Below are 24759 nucleotides of genomic sequence, written 5' to 3' on the forward strand. Positions count from 1 at the left end.
TGCAAAAAGATATACAAAGGCTTGGCCAGTTGTTTGCACAAAGAATCTATGGAAAAGCTACATCTCCAGAAGAGACACGGACAGACATTAGTCTGCCTCTTGTTGTGCCTGTTTATCTGATCCACAACAAAGAGCAGGGTGTTTATTCCTCACCACTCCTTGTTTTCTTGTGGTTTTCAATAATCTCCCAATGAGAAAAGTCTCTTTTGCTGCCATCACTGAAATGCCCAATTTAATTTCCTCTTTTAAAAAGTTATTCGATGTAACATACTTGCACTCTGTTGTATCATTTTACCACCTACTCATCCTTTTCTTCGCACAAATGCTTTAAAAGAAAATACAGGTCCTGGCAAGATTGCATAACCATATGAAGTCAGAGTCAGTTTGGGCAGAATTCAAATGGAATCTCTGCCTACATTTCCTGTAAAAGGAGAAAACACAGAATGGACAGGATAACATCTTACAGTAACATTAAATGTGCCAAAAATGTTTCATAGCAATATCATGGGCAAGGAAATAGTTTTGTCAAAGTCTCACAAGAAACAGACTTTATAATTATTTCTTTATTACACTACAAAAGAAGTATAATCTCTAATATACATTTAAAAATACAAACTTGCTCCAGTTGTCCCAATATAAAATACCCAAACATCAGAAAAAGTCCAAATAAAAGCTTAGCACCAGCTTCCTTTGACTATCTGCATCTAATTTATTGAGATGTACAAACTTGAATGTTTTCAGGAGGCCTCTTAGAGTCAGGACACATAACGCATTTACATCAACTTAATTTACATCACATGTATACACCCACGTAAATTAAACTAGGAATTAGAGTGAACAGACAAGCAGCTATTCCAGCCTAGCTGTTCACAGCTGGTGCCATTACAGTACCTGGCCATAGACTTGGAATAAATAACCTGTTTGCTAGTAGCAAATGACTCTTCCAGGATGGAAGTATATGCATTGCACTTACATTGGTCTATCTTATAATGGCACAGTTTGTCCCATGATCTTCCAAGTTACACCAGCATAGTGGTTTAATAGATAGATAGATCTGTATCTATCCATCCATCCATCTATCCACATATAGATACAGATATGCATAGATATATATCTAATAGATATATATTCTCTCTCTCTATATATATATATATATATATGTATATAAAGTGTTATGAACAGACAGACTTAGGTTTTTATATATATATATATATATATATATATATATATATAAAAATAAAAGAGAGAGAGAGAGAGAGATCGATCTAATAGATATTCTATAGATTCTATAATAGATATTCCATCTAATATTATAAAAGCCTAAATCCGTCCGTCTGTCTGTTCATAACACTTTATTTGCACTCTGACTGGGTGACAGAAACAGCCAGTCAGAGTGCTCCAAGCCTGGGGGAGCGCCACCATGATTCTGAAGCTGTGCCGAGGACTGGAGAGGGGGTGGGGGAGCCAAAGACAGCAGCATTGCCCTCGGCTCCCCCGCCCCGCTCCCTGCAAGAGGCAGAAGAGCAGTAAGCATGGGGCATTCCATCCCTCCTCCCCCCCCCCCCGGTCATTCTTTACAGGCAACTGGCACGTGTGTACGCATGCGTCTCTCTTTCTATAGATAGATAGGTAGATAGATAGATGAAAAAGACAAGAAAAGGTGAAAACGTTATGATAGGAAACGTCTACCATTTGGATACAGTCCTCTTTCCACTGAAGTGTCTGGACTCTCAGTCTGGAAGGGACAAGATTTGGGAAGAAAGTATTAGACTTTAAAAATAAACTAAACAGTTCCGTCACCACTGCAGTGCACTAAATTCTGGTTCCCTCATCTTTTAAATCCTATTACTATTAACATCACTGAGATCAAGATTTCAGTTCCAAACTCCGCTCACTGAAGCAACCAAATCCAAGTGCCCTGGGAGACTAATGCTAGAGGATTAGTTTGGCATTGCGAAGCAGATGAAGTCCCTGGAATTAACCTCATGCATTGAAGTGGAAGATTTTTCTCTCTTCCATCTTGATTGGTTACTATGCTTGACCAAGCAGTAGAATTACTTAGAGCTTATTGTCATATAAATCCAAGTCCATTGCTAACATTCTTAATTTGATCCCCTCTTCTATCCTTCAAAGAAGTACCTGAAACCTGTGATTAAATGGTTAAGAACAGCTTTGAAGAATAATTGAATATTTGTGCTGCCATAGTGAATGGGTGCCCTGTACCTATTCTTTACTCTTTTCATTTTTACTGCTTTTTCATGTAATTGACCCACAAATTGCATTGTCTTGCACGATTCAAAAACCCCAAACAACCAGTCAACCACACATACAAAGTACAATTAAGCTCAATACCTTTTCCCCATGATTCCCACCTGTCATTTTGGAATCGCAGGAATAGCTGGCCTAGCCCATTATACTAGTCAAGTTACCGTCTCCTCCTTGTGGACATATTTATTCATTAGGTCCACTGTTAAACTGAAATTTGAAGTAAGACTGACAGATTTAACCTGGTGTGATGTGTATAAGAATGAAACTTTTTCTTTTGCCTGGGACAGAATTACTATCCAAGCAAAAGGTTTCTTTTAACTACCCAGCTCTGGCACAAGATATTAAGAGGGATTAAGTGGATTTATAGATGCACTTTAAACTACTTCTTTTTGCTTGCCAGTCTCCAGATCCACAGGGCTCACTGAATCTCCACTTCTACTGCACAACCACTTCTGTAAAGTTCCCAAAGAGCCATGCTTATTAACTTCTCTCATTGGTGAGAAAGCCTCATTCTGTGTTCAAATCAGAGCACAGAACAAGCACTCATGATGGAAAGCCTCTCTGAATGCAGCAGCATGAATACGTCAATAGCTGAACAGCTAGGATGGTTCACAATTGTGTATTTACAGTGCCCTGCCACACAGACAAATAGCTGAGCACCACATTTTTCAGAGAATCTGCACTGTGCTTGCAGATAAAGTGTTTTACTAGTGCAGACAACTGAAGGGAGCTCAGACTTCACAGATTTCAGAAGGACAGAGGGGTCTCTACTGGCTTGTAAGATCTGGTCCCACAGGGGAAAATGGAACATGTAAGAAATGCGGAGAAGTGGGACTCTGCTGGAAGAAAAGGGCTGCAGGATTCAAGTGGAACATCTAAGTAGAGCAGTTAGGTACTGAGAGGAAACTTAGTAAAATGGAGATCAATGTCAAAAGACTCAGCAACGCATGGAGGTAAATGATAACCTTTAAAACAGAATTTCAAAACATTTATGCTCTGGAAAATCTTTAAACACATATTTTGACTCTAAGGAAAAGGACAGTCCAAACTGTAAAATTTCCCCCATGTTGACACAGCTTGTTCTGATTTTTTTATTTTAACCAAGAATAAGATCCAAGATCCCTAAACACAGGGCTCTAAGTCAAGCACATTTGTTTTCACTTTGACGTAGTAATGAAATACGGCATATGGGGAAAGTGTCTATGCTTCTTATAGGAATCACTTTAAGACACACGAGCGAGATGGAGAAGAATGAGATTTTGGTTCCCCACAAACAACTCAGGAGGTAGCAGTTATGTTAGACTTTGAAAGTTCCTGTATCATACTGTGCATAGTGAATAATGTGTGCAGTTAAGGGCTTAATTCATTAGGGGGCCTCAAGACATTTTAGTGACTGAAAGTGATTTGTAGCCTGACAAATCAACATTCACACAATACAAAGCTGACGTATTGAACTCCAGTTACTTTGCAAGAAGAAACATAAAAGAATCCATTTGTAATTATGAAACTCTTGGTGGTTTAGTCACTGCTGTCACTGGCAAAGAACTGTATCTCACCGTACTATCTGGCTCTCGGAAATGCATGTTAAATGTATTGTTCTTCATTTCTGTCATTAATGAGCAGTGACCACTTGTCCCCTTCTTCCTCTATAAAGCCACTGCGTCTAGACAGCTTGTCTGAAGTCAGAGAAGAGAGGGACACTTGACTAATCTGATCCCAGGCACTTGTTCTGGGCAAATCCCGTCTCCTATCATCCATCCCAATGTGAACACTGATTTGAGAAGGAGTCAGTGGCTTCATACAGCCCTGAGCTTGGGCTTCATAACTTTCTGCATCTGGTTTCTTGTAACTGAGAAAAGAAAGACAGAAGAGCTTATAAACAACCACTGTGTGAAGCACTAGCAGAGAGCTATATCAGTATTAGAAAATATGAAGACATTTCTAATGCTCATCTACTACTTGCACTGCAGAAGAAACACTAAAACATTTTACGACAACACAGGCACTATCATTCGCAGTTTATTCAACAGTGCAGTTCCACCATGATGCCCTTGGAAAAGAAAAGCCTAGACATGCTGGACTTCGAAGTCTCCCCAGCTGTTGCTGTGTTTTCATGAATCTAAGCTTTTATTTTAAAAAGATTAAGTCCTAGCCCCTCTGGTTACAAAAATTATAACCCTGCACAGTAAAAGCCAATACTGTGCCTTTGAGCCCAGAATCAAACAGGACTTAGATGGCTCCCCAACATTTGACCTTAATAATTTCTTAGCATAACATATAAAACCATAAGAATAAATAAAAACAGAAAACAATGAAAAGCCTTACAGAAACTCCAGAGGTTTTGGATAACTTTCCGAAGAAATGTTTGGGAGGAATCCTGTAAGTACACATCCTGATTCTGCCACGATTCAAGCTTACATAGAACTTGACTCGTTTGAATAGTCAACGGGCCTGTTTACCTGAGCTAAGCTGGGTAAATACTGAAGCATCTGCAGCATCAGGGTCATAATGCCAGAACAAATTTCCCATATTAGAAGTTATTATAATAATAATAATAATAATAATAATAATAAAGCTTTCCAGAACACAGCTGAGGTTGACATGTTCTTTACCCATTATCAAATGCAAAGCTTTACTAAAGGCAACTGCAGGCATCATAAAAGGAGCCTGATTTTTCACAAAGTGGGTGTTTAGCACCTTCTGAAACTCAAGCCACTAAAAGAATCTCAACTGGGCACCCACCCCCTCTGGCGCACACCTCTCCCCCTCCCCCCATTAGTCACTTCCGACAATCTGCTTATGGTTCAGCAATTGAATCATTTCCATCGAAATGTAGTGCAATATATTGTCAGCTACCAAGTGAAGTATAATAAACCCACTTCTTTGCTTCCCCTCTTCTCTCTACTAACTTAACATTTAATTAAAGACAGAAATGCTAGTGTGAGGCCATGGGTAACTCTTTTTTGAAAAGCTTCAATTAACGATGAATTACGATGGAACGCACATTTGAATGATCTGATATCACGAGGTATTCTCTAGAAAAAACTCTGATCATCATCTCATTTGGTATTTAAGTGGATCTCAAACACAGCTGTTCCAGTCAAAACTGTAGCCTCTAGTTAAAGGATAATTGGAATGGGAATAGATATCAAGTCTGCTCATTATAATGATGGGCATCCCTTTTCATAGTTTCATAGTTGGTAGGGTCGGAAGGGACCTGAGCAGATCATCAAGTCTGACCCCCTGCCATGGCAGGAAAAAAAGTACTGGGGTCAAATGACCCCAGCAAGGTGTTTGTCTAGCCTCCTCTTAAAGACCCCAGGGTAGGAGCCAGCACCACTTCACTTGGAAGTTGGTTCCAGATCTTAGCCACCCTGACAGTGAAGTAGTGCCTCCTGATGTCGCCTCCTTGATTTTTGGAACCAAGCACTCACAAAAGATAGCATTGCTTGGTTATTTTAAGTGTGTGATAGCCTAAAGCAGTGCCTTAAGAGTCCCAAATGAAATACAGTCAACACTTACTGACTGGCGGGTGTAAAACCTACCACTTTAGTTGCAAGGAAGATAGCACCACAGACACTGATGAAGCTGCCATGGCTGCGGAACCCATCCATGGCTGAAGCACGATACCGATGGGCATAAACACTCCTAAAAGGAGAATGAACACACACACACATATACACATTACTACCAAATTCAGTCTTAAGATTGAGTGATTTATCACTGTAACATTAAAATGGCCAGACAGTCCAAAGCATGATTTGTGGAGCCCTCAGATCAGTTGGTGGTTGACACAGAGAAAAAGGCAGAGCTCTTCAATGAGTTCTTTGCTTTAGTACTCCTTAGTACTGACCGACACAATTCCCCCACCTTGAGCACAGCCAGATGTCCAAAAGGCACCAGACTGCCTAAGGTTAGTGCTGACTTAGTTAAAGAGCACTTGGAGGGGCTGAATGGGTACAAGTCAGCTGGCTCGGATGACCTCCATCCACAGGTGCTGAAGGAATGGGCTAGTGCCATTGCTGAGCCACTGGCAATGGCTGTTTGAGCTCTCATGGTGTTCCAGCCAGGTGCCTGAGGACTAGAAAAAGGGCACCATGGTTCCCATTTTTAAGACAGGGAGAAGGGATGAGCTGGGTAACTTTAGGCCAGTCAGTCTTACCTCTATCCCTGGAAAAATAATGGAGGGAAAAAAAAAAATAAAAAAATCAAAGAACACATTTGTGAAGGCCCAGCATGAGAAATGATGCTAAAAGGAAACCAGCATGGGTTCGTCACAGGTAGATCCTGCCCGACAAAACTTATAGCCTTTTATGACCAGGTCACACACTGCCTTGACCCAGGAGCTGAGGCCGATGTCATCTACCTGGATTTTAGGAAAGCCTTCGACACAGTTTCGTATCCTATTCTCATAGGGAAGCTAACGGGCTGTGGAGTGGATGCCTACACAGCCAGCTGGGTAGCCAACTGGCTTAGGGACCACACCCAGACTGATGGTGGATAGGTTGTTCTCGGCCTCGAAGGAGGTGGGCAGTGGGGTCCCACAGGGTTCAGTCCTTGGACCAGTGTTATTTAATATCTTCATCAGTGATTTGGACAGGGTGTGGAGAGCATGCTTTCCAAGTTCACAGATATACCAAGTTATGGAGCAAAGTTGGGCAGGGAGCAGATACAGGCCACCCTGGACAGGTTAGATCAACGGGCGGAACAAAATAGGATGAAATTCAACAATGATAAATGTAAGGTACCCCACCTAGGAAGGAGGAATCCCCAACACAGCTACAGGTTTGGTGATGACTTCCTCAGCAGCTCGGAGGCTGAGAGAGAGCTTGGAGTCATAGCTGGACTCCAAGATGAACATGAGGCAGCAGTGCAACGAAGCCATCAACAAAGCAAAATCACACCTTGTTGTGTATTAACAGATGCATGACCAACAGATCAAGGGAGGTGATGCTCCCCCTCTGTGCGGCATTAGTCAGGCTGCAGTTGGAGTACTGTGTCCAGTTTTGGGTGCTGCACTTCAAGAGGGACATGGAGGATCTGGAAAGGGCTCAGAGGAGGGCCACTTGCATTATTAGTGGTCTCCATGAAAGATCCTACGAGGAGCTGTTGGGAGATCTGGATCTTTTCAGCCTTTACAAAAGATGGCTGAGGGGTGACCTTTTAGCCGCCTATAAGTTTATCAGGGGAGGACAGCAGGGAATTGAGGATGCGCTGTTTACCAGAGCACCCCAGGGGGTAACTAGGATAAGGGGTGCAAACTAGTGGAGAGTAGATTTAGGTTACACATTAGGAAGAAATTTTTTTACGTTAAGGGTGGTCAGAGTCTGGAATGGGCTTCCAAGAGAGGTGGTACTATCACCTAACTTGGAGGTCATCAAGAGGAGGCTTGACAATCACCTGGTTGGGGTCATCTGACCTTGGTCCTCTTTCCTGCCAGGGGCAGGGGGTCAGACATTATGATCCATTGGGTCCCTTCCGACTCTATAATCTATGAATCTCAATAAACAAAGATATATCAACCTATGTGCATACAGTGCCTTCTAAACACAAGCCTTCAGAAGTAAAGAACTGTTTCTGCATAGATTCAGCTTCAGAGCTGTGACCAAACATAAAAGTACTCTTTCCTCCCTGCCACTCTGGGGTGACAATCCATATCACGGGTGGCTATGAAAAGAGAGGACAGCTTGAAGATTTTTTAAGGAGGAACATATAAAAAAAAAAAAAAAAAACTTTTCTCCCACAAGTCTGTTGTTAGCAGGGAAACCTTGGCAGAGCTCAGTGAGCCCAGGCCAATTTGTTAACCCTGTGCAGGTCAGTGTGGAATTTGTATTCACACCACTATAAGGGCTGATGGGGAGGGAAAAAAAAAGGTGTGAATGTATAACAGGTGGAATGTTCACATGTGGTTTACTCAGTATTTGACATTCAGCCAGTTAATGATAGTTGGGTTGATGGATATAGATGGGACACTATTTATAATAATCCTTCAAAAATAAATGCAAATGAATGTCTTTGGTAGCAGCCCTACCTACAATTTGATTTCAAATGAAAATTGTTTGAGGCAAGGATTGTTTCCATGTCTTTGTGTTGGAGGGAAGTGTAAAGGTTGGGCCCAGTTACTGCCACACGCACACAAGCCTACAACATATGTAAAAGCAGCCAGAAGTGTCAACCTCAGCACATCAGGTCTTTGTACTTTCGAAGTGCTGTAATACTCAAGTTATGTCAGGGGGCCAGATTGTGATCATTATTGCAGTACATGGTGCTTGCGACTTTGCACGGCCTCGCAGTACACTAGAATCAGAACTGAGAGCAGGGCTCAGAAGTCCCTGGCCCCTACATCATCCACTAGACAGCAAGCCTCTGCTAGTCTGTAGTGATCATTGTCTCTGGCTATACTGAAGTTAAAGCTACATGGCAGCTTATTTCCATATTACTGTAATAGTTCATGTTAAAAGCTCTGTAGGCTACTATTAAGCCAGTAAGACTGTAGCCCTGTCACTTGATACAATTAAAACTAGTGTGTACAAAGTACATAGAAGCCTACAGTGAAAAAAGCACTATTACTTTAGAATATGGATAGATCAGATAAAAAAATGGTAATAAACTTGCCCTGTCTCTATGTTCTGTGATTAGAATGGTTTTGAAAACAGGAAGACAAATCCAACTATGTTGCTGTCTCCCCAAGTAAAAATGAATGGGCTTTGATGTAAACATCTTATAGAATTATTCATGATTCTCACAGGTTTAAAAAATTGGGAAAGGGCAATGATTTTAAATGCTCACAGAAGCTTATGGGGACTTTTTTCTTTGTCAAATTGTTACTAACAGACTCTTAGGGAGCTCCATATACTTCCTCATTTTGCTTCTTGAGCAGAACTGGGAGAGAGATACAGTACAGAACAGCTCTTTCTCCTATAAGCTGAGCTTTAGCAGTCAAGTACCTGCTGCTATGGGTATCCCAAGCAGATTATAAATTAAGGCAAGGACCAGATTTATTCTTATTCTTCGTACAGTTCTCTTTGATAGATGAATGCTGGCAACCACGTCCAGTAAATCATTCTGAAAGACACAAGAACAGTGAGACAAAATTCTTCAGACCCTTACAATCATACACTTCTGAGTAGCCCAAACCAACCCAAATAGAAAAAAAATGCATTAAACAACTTAGCTCACTCGAATAAGAACAACATCTGCTGCTTCAATGGCAACGTCAGTGCCTGTTCCAATAGCAACACCAATGTCAGCCTGGGCCAGTGCAGGAGAATCATTGACTCCATCTCCAACCATGGCTACCTTCTTTCCTTCATTTTGGAGTTCCTGGACCTTTGCAACTTTGTGAGAAGGAAGAACCTCAGCAAACACTTTTTTTATGCCAACCTGCATGGAGAGGGAAAAAAAAAAAAGAGAGAAAATAAGGCACACTGGTTATTATAGCTTTATCATGGAAGAAAAAGCTTTAAAAGGGCTCGTAACATTTTATGAACCTTTTCATGTTCCATTCAAGTTGCTAATGTACTGCACAATGGACTAACTGGAGCTATGCCCCATTTTCAATGCAGAGAGGATGCTTGCAGAGAATACAGACACCAGTAAATCATGCTTCACTGATTCAGGAATTGCTCTGGATATGCTGTGGTAGGATTTCTTTGGCAGAAGGTAAAATGTCAATGCTCTAAGGGTTAACAGAATCGCTTTCCAAAATTACTACGCTGCTCGGGGCACTTACCTAAGTAAAAAAAAAGTACAGGGATGGATGAACTACCACAAGGAACAGAGTGTACAGTGAGTGCTCACTTACTTTTCAGTGGCATTTTAGTCAGCTTTATTAATCCAGTTTTACATAAACTAATCTACATAATCCTACACAATGTGGAAACTCATTGGGACAGAGCTTGTCCTTCCTTTGCTCCAAGCATCATGAACATCTAGGCAAAAGCTAAAATAATCAGCTTTCCAGGTCATCAGGCTAAGCGGTGTTACAGCCTATAAGATCTATTTGAATACAGACCAGACTACCTGTGTAGCAATGGCTTTAGCAGTTTTTCTGTTGTCCCCTGTTATAAGAACCACATCAATTCCCATGGTTTTTAGGGTGTGCACAGCCAGTGCTGCCTCCTGTTTGACAGTATCTGCTATTGCAATCATCCCACACAACGCACCTTCAAAGAAACACCAACAGTTAAAAACTTGCAGATAGACATAGGAAGCAAAGTGGCCTACAGAAGCTAAGATGATTTCATTCCCATTCCACTCCTCTGACTTGTACAGTGACAGGTTTTTTTCTTTTTAGTTCACATTCACAAATAACTTATCTAAAAAAGGTAATTTGTATTTTGTCCCTTTGAGTTGTACATCAAATATTTATTACCCTGGGAGGAAAGGTGACTTTCTAAACAAGGTATTTGCAAGGTCAGCATCCAGGCACCATGAAATGGTATTTGCATTCCCACTAAGTCATTTCAAATAATATTATTTACCGTCTATAGCCACCAATACAGCTGTCTGTCCTTTTGTTTCATGGCCTGTCATTGCATCATTAACATCATTTGAAATATGCAAACCGTTACGTCTCATCCATTCACGATTTCCAATCACCACTAAGTAGGTGTGAGGGGCTGCTGCACCTTAGTGAACAGAAGTAAGAATGATGAGGAACTTCATTAGCATCCACAATAGCCTGAGGAGAAACTGTTGAGGAGGAGCCAATCCTGTTATGTTTTGGGTCTGGAGCAAGTCATAATTGTTTTCTTGTATTTTATTGTGCTGATATAGATGGCATGTTTGGTCTCACTGGGAAGCCCATGTTATGTTGTATCTATTTTTACTCTTGTTATCACTGCATGGATTATGTTATTCTAGCTATATCTGTATCATTTTGGATATGGTTCAGCCAGGGAACATAGGGAATGGGCAGAACTGCTAATTATCCCGTGCCATTGTACTCTAGGGCCAGGACAATTGTTACTTACACTAACACAAAGAAGGAGCCACAGGTTGGATGGACATTCCTGCACACTATCCACCTACGATGGGGACAACTGACTCTATAACAGCAAAGGCATCTGGAAAAAATAGCCCGCGAAGGCGATTATAACTTTCTGAAAGATTCTGATGACTCATAAAAATTAGAATAATGCTCTAAAGAGCCTAGCTAGGCTAGAATATCTGTCTTTGAATTTCAGGCTTTGCAGGTTCACTGGCCCCAGTTCCCAGGACAGGAAAGCTGGAAGGAAGGCTGATCTCTATAACTCTGCAAGGACTCCCATGGAAGACTAGGGGTAGCCAGATGACTAAAGAACCAGTACTTGCTTTACTGTCCTGTCTCCTAATCTATGGCCCGTTTTGTTTACATAATTCTTTCATCCTATGTAAATAAATCCTTTTGCTGTTTGACTCTTTACTGACTGCCAATAGAAAGAGTGATTTCTGAGCAAGTAATATTCTACGTGACTCTCTCCATGGAGAGGGAACCTATAATTTCTTCCGTAATCCAAAAGTGGGGGACACTTGGGGCTGACAGATCTTTAGCTGCAGAGTCTGTTGTAAGGGCAGAAGAACTGAGATGCTGGGAAAGGGACCCATTTCAGGACAGCCTCAGTCTGTTCCTTGGGGCAAGAGGCAGTACACTGGGGAGAAATTCAGGTCTCATGGGACCGCCCCAGACAGGTTTGTGACAGGAGGCAAAGCCAGATTAGGATGGAAATGATCATAAACCTGTATTAGTTAAAAACACATGTGAAGTTGTTTGGGATGATACAGTTGGACTGTTAGGTAACGGTCATCTCCTGAAGCTCTTATAGTGGCCTGAGACTTGCCTTGGTTTTTTTTGTTTAGCAACAAAAACTAAAATGTGTCTCACACTCATTCTATTATTAGGCCTCCTACAACATAATTTGTATACATTAGAAAGCACTTTTTGACCTTAGACTGCAATTCTGCAAGCACTTCTTCATGCAAGTCATATACAAGGTGGGGAAGGGTGGTATCTTGGAGACTGACTCACTGCATTAGATAGATAAGCAGTCCTATGATCTCATGCATGCACATGGACAATAGTGCACCTTTACAAGTTTCACGTTTAGTAGTGACCACCCACTGCATGCATGTGCTTCATAAAATGTCATCTTAAACTTTTCTGTAATTTCTAATGTTCTTTAAGGGGTGTATATTTTATTCCTTTAGTGTAAAACCATAGGTTTCCTCCCACATATACAGTAATAATGTTCCAACAAACGCCACACAGCAGCAATTAATGAAGTGTAATTTAAGTTTGAATTGCTCAAGAATCCTATGTGATAGGTAGGGAAATCCTATGTCAACCCCTTTTATGATAGGGTAACGGTCAGAGTGCAAAGATTAAATTAATTCAACGATTCCAGTGGTTTCTCTACAAAGTCCTAGCACAGGCAATCTTGGAAGTGAAGACTGTGCATTGGAGAGAAGGTGACATGTTAGTGGAAAATGTTGAAAATCTTTATAAAAAGGAACAAGGTAGCTCCCATGGCCTGAAAAAAAACCCATAGCATCTTTGAATGTTATATATCATCCTACACTGAAATCACAAATTTGTCAACATCCAAATTTAAGCCACTTAAGTGAATTTTGTATTTCTAAGGGCATTTTTACACATGCGCCAGGAGGCACAGGGAAGTGCTTTAAATTCGTGAGCTGTGCTAATTAAAAGCACCTGATTGTCATGTGCATCAGCAACCCCCACCTGAAAAATGGTGGTGGTGGGGCACTTTGAACTAAAGCTTATCAAATGAGCTTTAGTTCAAAGCGCCCTGCCACCAGTCTTTAGCACAGGGATGCTGATACACATGATCCTAGAATCTGATGGAGCATGATAATTTCCGTGCTCCAGCAGACTCAATTAATCAAGTCTTCTCCGACAGCTGGATTTTCTGTGCGTCAGAGCTGGCTCCCTGCACATCTATAGGAGCCCTAATATATTAATTCCCAATATATTTGTTCAACCATTAAATACATTTCTTTAATAAGCACCTCCAGAGGATATTTGAATAGATGAAAATATAAAACTTCATCCAAATTGATATACATCTAAGAAACTAGCACGATAAGGGTGACAAAGCAAGATGATTGGGCAAAGTTTCCAGTTCCCAAAGGAATTACAATGCTAACTAGTCAGTTTTGCTTTCTCTTTCCCTGTCATTCTTTTCCACGGAGGCTTGCTCTGCTAAATTAAATATGTGGTTGAGTAAGGAACATCTCATTACCCATTTGTTGTAGATGCTTCTACAACCCCCATCACTGTGGTGTCTAAGTTCTCTGCTAAGTTTCCAGATACAATGGCTATTTTGCAGTTCCTTGCATCTTTGATTTAGCCCACTTGTACTTGCGATGGACTATGAGCCAATAGGACAGACCTACCATCAGGTTCGGATATCATGATCAATGAGCTGTGTTTCAGGGAAACAGTGCTGTCCCCATTCAGGTCAGCATTCCGCTCATTTAGACTGTGCTCCTTCTGGCCTAAGACAGCTTCAGCACCACTGACTTTACAGCTGATTCCACAGCCTGGTACTGCCTGAAAATCCATGCAATACCCCAGGCTCTCTGTACCAAGTTCCTGCAAACATAACAATTACAACATATAACAATTTAAATCTTCAAAATGCTACACATATTGACTATTTGTACCCACAACACTACAAAAAGGTGCGTCTTCTCCCCTTTTTACAGAGGAAGAAACAGGCAGAAATGTTCTGAGATTTACTTACATGTACATGGAACAATTTCAGAACAAGAGCTGGAGATCAGAAATTACTTAGGCCCAAGCACATTACTTTTATAGCATGATTTGTGTGTCATTTAGGCCATAAATAGCACTATGCCACATGTTCATTGAATTAGTGGTGCCATGAAATGACAAATCAGACACAGAGATGCTACATAAAATGTGGAACATGTTTATGGTTGGTCTGCATGGTGCCATAAATTGAATGTGTGGCATGCCTTATCATCCCAATGCCAACAATCAGCTGATTGTCAGTATTGGGACCTGGGCAGCCTCCAGTCTAAAACCTAGCTGCCCTGGTTCTGATGCTGACAATTGTTGACTGTTGGCATCAAGATGCGAGCTTGTCAGAACCCAACATTTGGCTGCTTTGCCCTGTGGGAGCTACAGGACAGGGTCTTTAAGGTGAACCCTGGGAGAGACTTACCACCACCAGGCCCATCAGAACTTACTGTCAAGCCCAGCCCCAGACAGCTTCAAGTCTAGAAGCCTGTCCATGGCCAGCACTTCAGACAATCATGCATATTTGGTAGGGCAGGATGTGTGATGTTCGGGATGGGGCATAAAATTCCTCAAATCTCAATTGTGCCATTGTTTTAATACCTGTCAGGAATCTTTTTAATTCTATGACTAGACTATGAGAAATGGATTGCTGTACTAGGTCAGATCCCAGGTCCGCCTATTCTGGCATTTGGTCTCTGATAATGGAAATAAACAGTTCTTCAGAGGAAAAAGATAGCTGGCCATAGATGCTGCTGGATTTTCATATTACTACAGGTTTCATATTACTACCATAAACACACACACACACACACACACACACACACACACACACACACACAGTTCTTGGAGTGGCTTGCTTTGACCATGAGACTAGGAATGAGCTAAAAGTTGATGGTTTTCAAGATTATTTTAAACAAAAAATCTTCTGACAGTAACCACTGCCATTAAGTGAGAGAGAAGTGGTTGCATAGGCACAACATTTAAGAATGGGGTTGCCAAGAACATTTTTTAGAACTCTAAACTTAAAGAGATATAAAGGAGGGGAAAACAGGAAGTTATAAGACTGATGAACAAAATTAATCTCTGAGGAGTTATGCTGAGGTCAGAGCTACCCTTGGCTTATCGAGTAGTTTTATGATAGCTTAAAAGCATGTGGATGTAATAGTAATACTTGTAAAAAGATAAAGAATCAGCATTTCACACAAGCTGTGGTCAGGTGAAGATTGAGGCATGTGATCTTGTGCCCAACCTGTTTCAGTAAGAAGTAGATGATTTGACCACCAACAACCATCAGAGGAAAGTGAGTTTAAAATAAGGCAGGCAGACAGAATCATTGCCCAGACAGAATTCCTTTCTTTCCAAATACACATTTTAAATTTTCTAAATTTTACCTCTAAAGATTTCTAACAGATGTGTTGAATACTCATCTTGTTGCCAATTTATCATTTTATAATCATTTCAACCAATGTTGGCCAGAAACCCAGTCACATTTATGTAAGCATAACAATCAGCTGTTATTTACAACTGCCTTCCTCTTTTTTATTTCCAATTGCACTTTCAGGGGGTTTAAGAAGACAACTCCAGAGGTCCCTTCCAACCTATGATTCATCCTTCCTGAAGCATTTGAGGAACACATGCCATCAATGACCTTTGTGGATCTACATACAGATTACTAATTTCACAGGCTATTAATTAATTTCTCAAACCCGGGGGCTCACATTTTAATATTTAGGTTTCTTTAAAACTTTCTGTCTAAATTTAGTGATAAATGACTGATTAATCAAGTTGGCTACAGTTGGACAGTGTGTGGGAAGACACTGTGCAGGCTTCTTCACAGTTACTTTATTCTATATATACATAAGAAAATTCCATTTCCTGCTTTACCTTAGGGGAACGTCTATTTACAAAATCGTGTTAGGGGCTGATTGTCAAGACACCTGAATTATTATTAAAGTTCCTCAAGGTATGAGTTGAGACTGTAAACCCCACTGCACCATACAGAAGCAGTCTCTCTCCTGAAGGGCTTTGAACGAGGTAGGAAAGACAGACAAAGGTCAAAGGGACAGGGTTGTGGCATGACTTTACCAGTGCCGCATCTTAGGTCAATGGCAGAGTTTGAATCAGAACCAGAATTCCTGCTCAGTGTCCTGTATGCTGGACTATGCAATCTCACAATTTTAATCAGTTGCAAACCTCACACAGTCTACCAACTCAAATACTCACTACTGTAAATGTTATCAAAAGCCCAGCCTAAACAAATAAGTGTTTCATTCTACCCCACAGCTCACTAAAATCAGGCTCTGACAAAGCTAAAGGGGAAAGGCGATCTCTGATGAATTCGACCCATGAAAAGTTTAAAATATGAAAGTGAGTAAGAATGACCAAGCATCTCTTAACTTGCATTACAGCAAGAACACAGCGCGTTAATCTCTAGGTCAGTGATACAGCGGTTACTGAAGCATCCTGTTTCAAGGGTGCCACACAATGTTAGCATTAATAGATGTGCAAACATGATTCACAAGTTTTTTGCAATAGAAAAATTACTCTAGTATTTTACATAGCCAACAAAACCAGTGAAAATTAAAAGCTAGCAATTGTCAAGGCATGCCTAAAGCTTAAGATGGTTGAGAACCACTATTCTAGGTTAATTACAAGATTCCAGAGAAGTGGTTCCAACTCAGACTCTACACAACGAGTCAGGGGAGGGGCACTCTGAAGTGCTTTGGGTTAGAGTACAAGGCAATCGAGGGGAAAGAGACTTAACGGTGGGAGTCTACTACAGACCTCCCAACCAGGGAGAAGAGCTTGACCAGGAATTCTGGGGTCAGCTCACAGAGGTAGTGAAGGCTAAGGATGTGGTAGTCATGGGGGACCTGAATTTCCCGGACATCTGCTGGGAAGAGCAGTCAGCCAGGTCTGAACACTCACGTAGGTTCTTGGCCAGAGTGCAGGACCTCCATCTAACCCAGGAGGTGCACAGCCCCACTAGGGGAGACGCCTTGTTGGACCTAGTGCTGGCCACGGGTGATGACCTGGTGAGGGGGCTGCGGGTGCTTGACCACCTGGGTGACAGCGATCATCGCCTGCTGGAATTCACCATCCAACGCAAGGTGGCAAAGGCATGCAGTAAGGCAGCGGCCCTAGATTTTAGGAGGGCAAACTTCAACGAGCTAAGGAGGATAGCTGGAGAAGCGCTGAGGTCCCAGAGGGGAGGGGAGCCAGGTGCCCAAGGAGAGTGGTCGCTCCTTAAGGAGACGATCCCCCAAGCCCAAAGGAAGGTAATCCCAATGAGGATCAAAGGGAGCAGGAGAGCACACAAGCCTCCATGGCTCACCAAAAGCATCTGGGAATGTCTCTTTGCTAAAAAGGAGGCTTACACCCCATGGAAAGAAGGGGTCATCACCAGGGAGGACTATTCTGAAGTTGCTCGGGGATGTAGGGGGGTAGTTAGGAAGGCCAAGGCAGAGATGGAACTGGGACTAGCTTCCCAGATTAAGGACAATAAGAAGTCCTTTTTTAAATACAAAGGGGGTAAAAAGAAGGTCCCAGGTAATGTGGGGCCCTTGCAGGACGCATTGGGAAATTTGGTTGTCACAACAAAGCTAACATGTTTAATGATTTCTTTGCCTCCGTCTTCCTAAGTAGGGACCAGAACAGCCACCTCCCTGATGGGGCCCCCTCGGGCCCCGGGGGAGGCACACATGGGCCACGGGTTAGCGAGGATTTAATTAGGGACCTTCTGGAGGGGCTGGACGTATTCAAGTCAGCCGGTCCAGATGATCTCCACCCTAGAGTTCTAAAGGAATTGGCCGAGGTCATTGCAAGTCCCCTGGCATGGTTTTACGAGTGCTTGTGGTGCTCTGGAGTGGTACCGGAGGACTGGAAGAGGGCCAACATGGTTCCCATCTTCAAAAAAGGCAGGAAGGAGGACCCAGGAAACTATAGGCCAGTTAGTCTTACCTCGATCCTAGGCAAGCTGTTCGAGAAAATTATGCTGGCACACAGCCAGGAGGGGCCAGCAGGGGACTGCATGCTTAGGGGCAACCAACACAGGTTCATCAGCGGCAGGTCCTGTCAGACCAACCTGGTGGCCTTTTACAACCAGATCACTAGATCATTAGATGCAGGGGTACCAGTGGACATAGTCTTCCTAGACTTCCGGAAGGCTTTTGACACTGTCTCTCACCCTGTTCTCATTAAGAAACTGGGGGGCTGTGGTGTCGACACCCACACAGTCAAATGGGTCGCCAACCGGCTGGTGGGCCGCACCCAGAGGGTGGTAGTGGATGGGTCCTTCTCAACCTGGAAGGACGTGGGCAGTGGGGTCTCCCAGGGCTCGGTCCTCGAGCCCACACTGTTCAACATCTTCATCAGTGATTTGGATGAGGGGGTAAAAAGCACCCTGTTCAAATTTGCTGATGACACTAAGATGTGGGGGGGCGTGGGCACACTAGAAAGAAGCAACAGGCTACAATCAGACCTAGACAGGTTACACGGGTGGGCAGATGAGACTAGGATGGGTTTCAACACAGACAAGTGCAAGGTGATGCACTTGGGGAGGAACAACCGGCACCATACCTACAGGTTGGGGAACTCCCCTCTTGTCAGCACGGAGGCGGAAAAGGATCTTGGAGTCATCATTGACTCCAAGATGAACATGGGCCGGCAGTGTGGGGAGGCAGTTAGGAAGGCCGACCGCACCTTGTCATGCATCCACAGATGCATCTCAAGCAGGTCCAAGGAGGTGATCCTCCCCCTCTATGAGGCACTGGTCAGGCTGCAGCTGGAGTACTGCGTCCAGTTCTGGGTGCCACACTTCAAAAGGGATGTGGACAGCATGGAGAGGGTCCAGAGGAGGGCCACTTGCATGATCAGGGGACAGCAGGGCAGGCCCTATGAGGAGAGGCTACAGGACCTGAACCTGTTCAGCCTCCAAAAGAGAAGGCTGAGGGGGGATCTTGTGGCCTGTTATAAACTAGTCAGGGGGGGGAATCAGCAGGCACTGGGGGGGTCACTGTTTCCCCGAGCACCGCCAGGAGTGACCAGGAATAACGGTCACAAGCTGGCAGAGGGTAGGTTTAGGTTAGACATCAGGAGGCACTACTTCACGGTCAGGGCAGCTAGGGTCTGGAACCAACTTCCAAGAGAGGTGGTGAAGGCTCCTACCCTGGGGGGTTTTAAGAGGAGGTTAGATGAACACCTTGCTGGGGTCGTTTGACCCCAGTACTCTTTCCTGACATGGCAGGGGGCCGGACTAGATGATCTGCTCAGGTCCCTTCCAACCCTAGAAACTATGAAACTATAAGATGTCATAGAGCTAATGTTTGTCACTTGGATCAAGCAAAGAGCTGGCACACACACCCACTCCACAGCCAGGGCTGAAAGCCACAAGAGAGCCTCTCCTGAAAGATTTAGACTAAAAAGTCTAAAAATTCAGACTTTGGATTCTCACTTCTCAGTCCTGATTATTGAGCGGGTCTGATTGTCAGCAACAAAAGCAGCACTTTGCTTGATCTTAGTGACAAACATTAGCTCTGTGACATATTGTGTAGAATCTCAGTTGAAACCACTTTTCTGGAATCTTGTAATTAACCTAGATCAAGCTGGGCAATTAGGCAGGTCTTGTAAAATTGGGCCTATTGGACTGCACTAATTAATTCAGTGCAGTATACCCTTGAGCAGTATCTACAACTTTTTTAAAGCAGTACCTCTTTGCAGTATTTAGTAATAGCCATTCCCAAGGGATGCTCACTGTTGGCCTCTGCAGTGCCCACAACTGCAAGAACCACCTTGAGAGACAGGGTATCCGTGTCCCCTAGCAGAAGCACTCTCATGACTTTAGGAACTCCATGGGTGATGGTCCCCGTTTTATCAAACATCACAGTCTTTATCTGAAAGAAATGTATTGTGCTTGATTAATACATATAATGTGAAAGCCATGCACAGCCAACTTGAACATGGCAGTAAAAACAATGTTTCAGGAAGGAGATATTAACCTTGTGGGCCATCTCCAGAGGTTTTCCACCTTTGATAAGAATACCATTTTGAGCAGCCACTCCTGTGCCCACCATAACTGCTGTTGGAGTGGCCAGGCCCAAGGAACAGGGGCATGCAATGCACAGCACAGTGATAGAAGTTTGGAATGCAAACCTGATGATTATTTCAGCTTTAGAGATGTTTTTGCTCCGATGCTGCAAAAAGGAAAGAAAAAGTGTCTGCTGAAAAAGCTAATAAAGGACAGAAAAGGCACAGATGACAAGTCCCCATAATGGCAAATCCATCACTTTCACATTTCTCTGACTTACTTATAACCCACAAATCCACCTTCAAAATGAATAAGTAATGTAAATGGAAAATCACTGTCTTGCAGACTAGCTCCCATGCATTCGCATTACCTACCATGTTCTGCCCTCCCCACTCCTGAGTGAGTAAGCTGTCTTTGGGATGCACAGCTTCCCACAAGCTAGGAGTCTGGCAGATACACTTGACACTTTCCAAACATGATTAAGCTGCAAGTCATCTTTCTAAAGCCAAACAAAACACTTGGCAACAGAAACAGGGATATGCATATGTGCTTTTGGTCAGTACTTTCTCTGCTCCCTGAAATCCAGTCACTGGACAATATTCATTCTCATGAAAAGCCACTGATTTCAGTTTTGTTAGAAACCCTTGCAGAGCTGGCATGGCAATTTGGGCCAGTGGAACTTATCTACACTGTTGAGAACCCTTATATGTTCCTGGGACAAGGGTGCTTACCACCCTCAGTATCAGGCTGTCTGGGAAAGCACATAAAACACATTAATTACTTAATGTAAGAACATATATTGGTACTAATAAAGCTACTTACTGGGAAGAATTTCTGAACAACATCGAAATTGATAAAGCCCATTGCAATCCACACAATCAACGTTACTGTTGAAATAATGATGATAAATGGAACAAAATAGCCACTAAACTTATCAGCCAGTTGCTGAATTGGTGCCTATAACAAAAGAGATTTAAAATTGTTTTAGGAATGAGGTATGAAAGGTAAGCGGAGGCAGGATGTAAAGAAAAACCTTAGAATCTAATACTTTTCATTTTTCTTCTCAATTCTATTGTAAAATCAGTAATATACAAATGTCACAAAAAAGGGAAGCCTTCTTGATTTCTCCTCAGTCAAAAAATGTAAGATTTTAATTTTTACCTTGGACATCTGAGCTTCTTCCACCAATTTTACAATTTGTGCCAGGGTAGTGTCAGGGCCAACATGAGTTGCCTTAACAAGAACAGAGCCATGTGCATTTATAGATCCTGCAATCACTGTGCTGCCAGGTTTTTTAGTGACAGGCATGGCCTCCCCTAAGGGGAAAAGAAATATAAACAACAGGGTTAAGAAACTATCTAAATAAACCATGTGTGGGAACAGCTGTGTAAGAAGAGCTAGCAGACTGCATGCTGGCTAACTAGTCAACATTTTGAATTGCAATTTGAAAAAAAAATAAAAAAATTAAATGCTGTTTCCAATAGAAACCTTCTGTAAGTTGCATTATATTTCAGGGAAATGTTCTGCATGTTCTATTTCACAGCAGCCACCCAGGCAACTGCCCACTGTCTCTTTCTTCCACCTTGTTCCAGGTTCAAGAGTTTCATTCTCTCTTCTCTAAAGGCCTGATACAAAGCTGTTTGGAGGTCCATCCCTTTGATTCCAACAGACTTTGGTAGAACCCATAAACTGCAACCTATCATTTAGTTTTAGAGCCTGGAATAAATCCCTGTATACTTGAAAAGTCTCTGTTCTCAACCTGCCAAAGATCAGAATCAGCAGATGTTTAACATGAACTGTTTGCCTTGAAACAAAGGAGAGCTTTTAGGCAGAATCCTATTTCACTTAATATGCCCAAGTGGTACTTACCCAGGTGCACAACTTCCCTTTTTGGTACCCGCACAGTTTCTGATCTTACTCCGTGCGCAGCGTGGATTCACAAGCTTCCACATAACTACCTAGCATGTTCAATAGGCTACACAGAGTCATATACCCACATGCCTCAGTGAGCTTAAGTCCCAAAATTGTACGGAGAAAGAAAATGGGGGCCCTCCCACCTTTTCACCCCGACAGCCTTGTTGTTACTGCACCCAAGAAGCAGAAGACCCAGATTCTAGGCCCTTCAACCTCCCTGCAGTATTTGAAGCTATTGTTTTCCAACTTCTTACTGCAGTGCTTTAACCATTATCCTGTCCTCTTTTCAGCCCTCCTTTTGAATCTAGCCCTTTAGGAAGCCAACAGAGACACATTGGGACAAGGAGTAAGAAAACAAGCTAGAGGTTGCATGCCCTAGTGCTCCTCTGAAGGGGAAAGGGGCTGCTCTCCTGAAGGGGAGAGGGTCTGGGGCTCCTTGCTACCAACAGGGTAGACACTTCCCATTCCTTTCCATGCATTTTATATAATGATTATTAAAGACCAGGCTCAAGTTTGCACCATATATACCTCTTCCTCCCAGATCCCAAGGTTTTTGCCTAGCTACATCTTGGGGACTTATGCCCTGACACGCATGTACAGAGCTGTGTAGCTGCCTGGCCAGAGTGCAGCCTACTGTGCATCTTCAGTTACCATATAGATATTTGTGTCTCCACACTGCAGATGGAACAAGATCATCGACTGTGCAAATGCCAAAAAGGGCTGCAAAAAACAGTTGGATAACTATCACTGGCGCACATAAAGTGTTCTCCTGAATGTTCTTTTTAATCATGTGCCTCAACTAACGAATCACTCACTCCACACATTCTTATTCAGCATGGCGAGGCTCATTTTATATTAGAAATCATAGAAAATGAGGCTTGGAAGGGACCTCAGGAAGTCACGTAGTCCAACCCTCTGTTCAAATCAAGGCCATCACCAACTAAATCACCCCAGCCAAGGTTTTGTCTAGCCAAGCCTTAAAAACTTGCGAGGATAGAGCTTCCACCACCTCTCTGTGTCTTACTATCATCCACTATACTATCTGTGTCTACTTCTTCCAGTGTCTTACTATCCTCCTGGTGAGAAAATTCTTTCCAATATCCAACCTAAACTTCCCTTGCTGCAACTTGAGACCATTGTTCCTTGTTCTGTCAAGCTAGTATGTTCATACTAGCTGATATTATGCATTATTATGCTGCAACAAGTCCATGACTACACTGGACACCACTACACAGCAGGACTACTCTGAACGTCAACAGATTAGCGGGGAGGGAATTCAGATATTCCTGTTCCAGCACTGTAGGCTCCTGCTCCATGAGTTAAAGGAAAATTCTCATTAGCCACTCCCCTCCAAGCACCAAAACTGCAAGTTGCCCTGGCCATTGTGCACAGCACACAGGGGGAACAGGAAGGCCTCCTTGACTCCTTACCTACTTCCCACCACAAAACCTCAAAAGAGCCAAGAACAAACTGCTTCCCTTAAAGCTGCTACAAGACAAAGAACCTCAAAACTCCATTACTTCTGTATCTAAGAGCAAGCTGACTAATTTTGTGCGTCTTACAACAGAAACTAGAGAAACTGCAAAACTTTGGAAAGCTCCCATGCTCACACTGGCTCTCAATTTACTGCAGCGTACCACAATTTGCATTTCTTAAAATATTTGTCCATGCAAAACTGTGTCCTATTCTCTCAAAATGGAAAACTGCCCCCCCCCAATCAAATAAAAAACAGACGAGCCAATAAACTTCTAGGTTTTATTTCTTTTAGCGCACTTATAACAGGATCCAGACTGAAAGTAAATAAAAATCACAGCTTTCCTTTAGAAAATTTCCCCAAAGTGGAAGCAATTCCAGTGGACCTAGCCAGCATCAAGATCCAAGACTCTCCCTTCTGCCCTGGTCCTTTACTAACTGCCTGAGATTGTCCTTAACAATTACCACACCACGTGCCTCCTAACAGACTTGTGAAATTGTCCTATTCACCAGTGAAGAAGTAGTTCTAAAACTGCACTATTTTTGCAAAACATGTTCCAAAGAAAACTTTCCCCATGTCCCCCCATCACCCTCTAGAGCCAAGATGATGGTATCTAGACCTCACCAAACCTGAAGTTTTAGCAAAGCTAGAGGGTTTACAGAAGTAGCTGACCAACAGGTTTGATCTAGCGCCCAGGTAGACAAAAAAGCAGGTCCAACTAATAGCCAGACTCCATTTCCCAGCAGCCCTTGCCCATGTCGCTGCAGCCAGTTTCCACAGAAACCCCAGGAGCAGTGGTGCTATGACAGCACGGGGCCCAGGTTTCCACAGAGACCAGCCCCAGCAGCACTGGCAGGGCACGTGGCTGGGTGGGGAGCTGCTCCAGGGCCAGAGCTAGGATCTTGCAGTGGTGACAGCATGGTCCAGAGCCGGAGCAGAGACATGATCTGCTGCCTGCATGCCCCTGCCTGGGGACAGTATCCATGGAAACTGTGGCCCCACGCTGTCACAGTGCCACCACTCCTAGGATCTCCAGGGAAAATGACCACAGCAACATGGACACAGGCTGCTGGGAAATGGAGTCCACCATGGGCCAACCAGCCCACTGGCCAGACTTTGCCCATCCCTGACATAGAGGCAAATAATCCAGAGGCATACAATCTGACCTTCCTCAAAGCTCAGGGGTATTCAGACACAGGGTTTTGACTCAACTTGGTAGAGATGTAAAGGTCAGTCACAAAGTCTGCTCCTGGATCAGAGCTCTCCTAAAAGCTAGATTTGGTTTTGGTTCAGGCCCCCTCTCCAGTCAGG

General features: G+C 43.0%; 1 protein-coding gene across 3 annotated transcripts in view; it reads right to left on the minus strand.

The window, feature by feature from the left end:
* Window positions 1-1242: 1242 nt before the first annotated feature.
* Window positions 1243-24759, minus strand: part of ATP7B (ATPase copper transporting beta) — a 65909-nt gene continuing 42392 nt past the window's right edge. For 2 of the 3 annotated variants that reach the window (XM_090026725.1, XM_090026717.1), the window contains exons 11-21: window positions 21222-21376; window positions 20883-21017; window positions 20032-20226; window positions 19744-19926; window positions 13666-13864; window positions 10752-10898; window positions 10291-10433; window positions 9448-9651; window positions 9216-9333; window positions 5814-5916; window positions 1245-4117 (exon numbers count right to left, since the gene is read on the minus strand). In XM_090026725.1, coding sequence (XP_089882851.1) covers window positions 3853-4117; window positions 5814-5916; window positions 9216-9333; window positions 9448-9651; window positions 10291-10433; window positions 10752-10898; window positions 13666-13864; window positions 19744-19926; window positions 20032-20226; window positions 20883-21017; window positions 21222-21376 — 1847 coding nt within the window. In that variant the 3' untranslated portion in view covers window positions 1245-3852. Of the gene's footprint in view, window positions 4118-5813; window positions 5917-9215; window positions 9334-9447; window positions 9652-10290; window positions 10434-10751; window positions 10899-13665; window positions 13865-19743; window positions 19927-20031; window positions 20227-20882; window positions 21018-21221; window positions 21377-24759 lie in introns of all 3 variants that reach the window. The other variant, XM_090026708.1, reaches the window with a different exon arrangement.

The sequence above is a fragment of the Crocodylus siamensis genome, chromosome 1 (assembly GCF_052110815.1).
Source record: "Crocodylus siamensis isolate JL-2025a chromosome 1, ASM5211081v1, whole genome shotgun sequence".
NCBI classification, from domain to species: domain Eukaryota; kingdom Metazoa; phylum Chordata; order Crocodylia; family Crocodylidae; genus Crocodylus; species Crocodylus siamensis.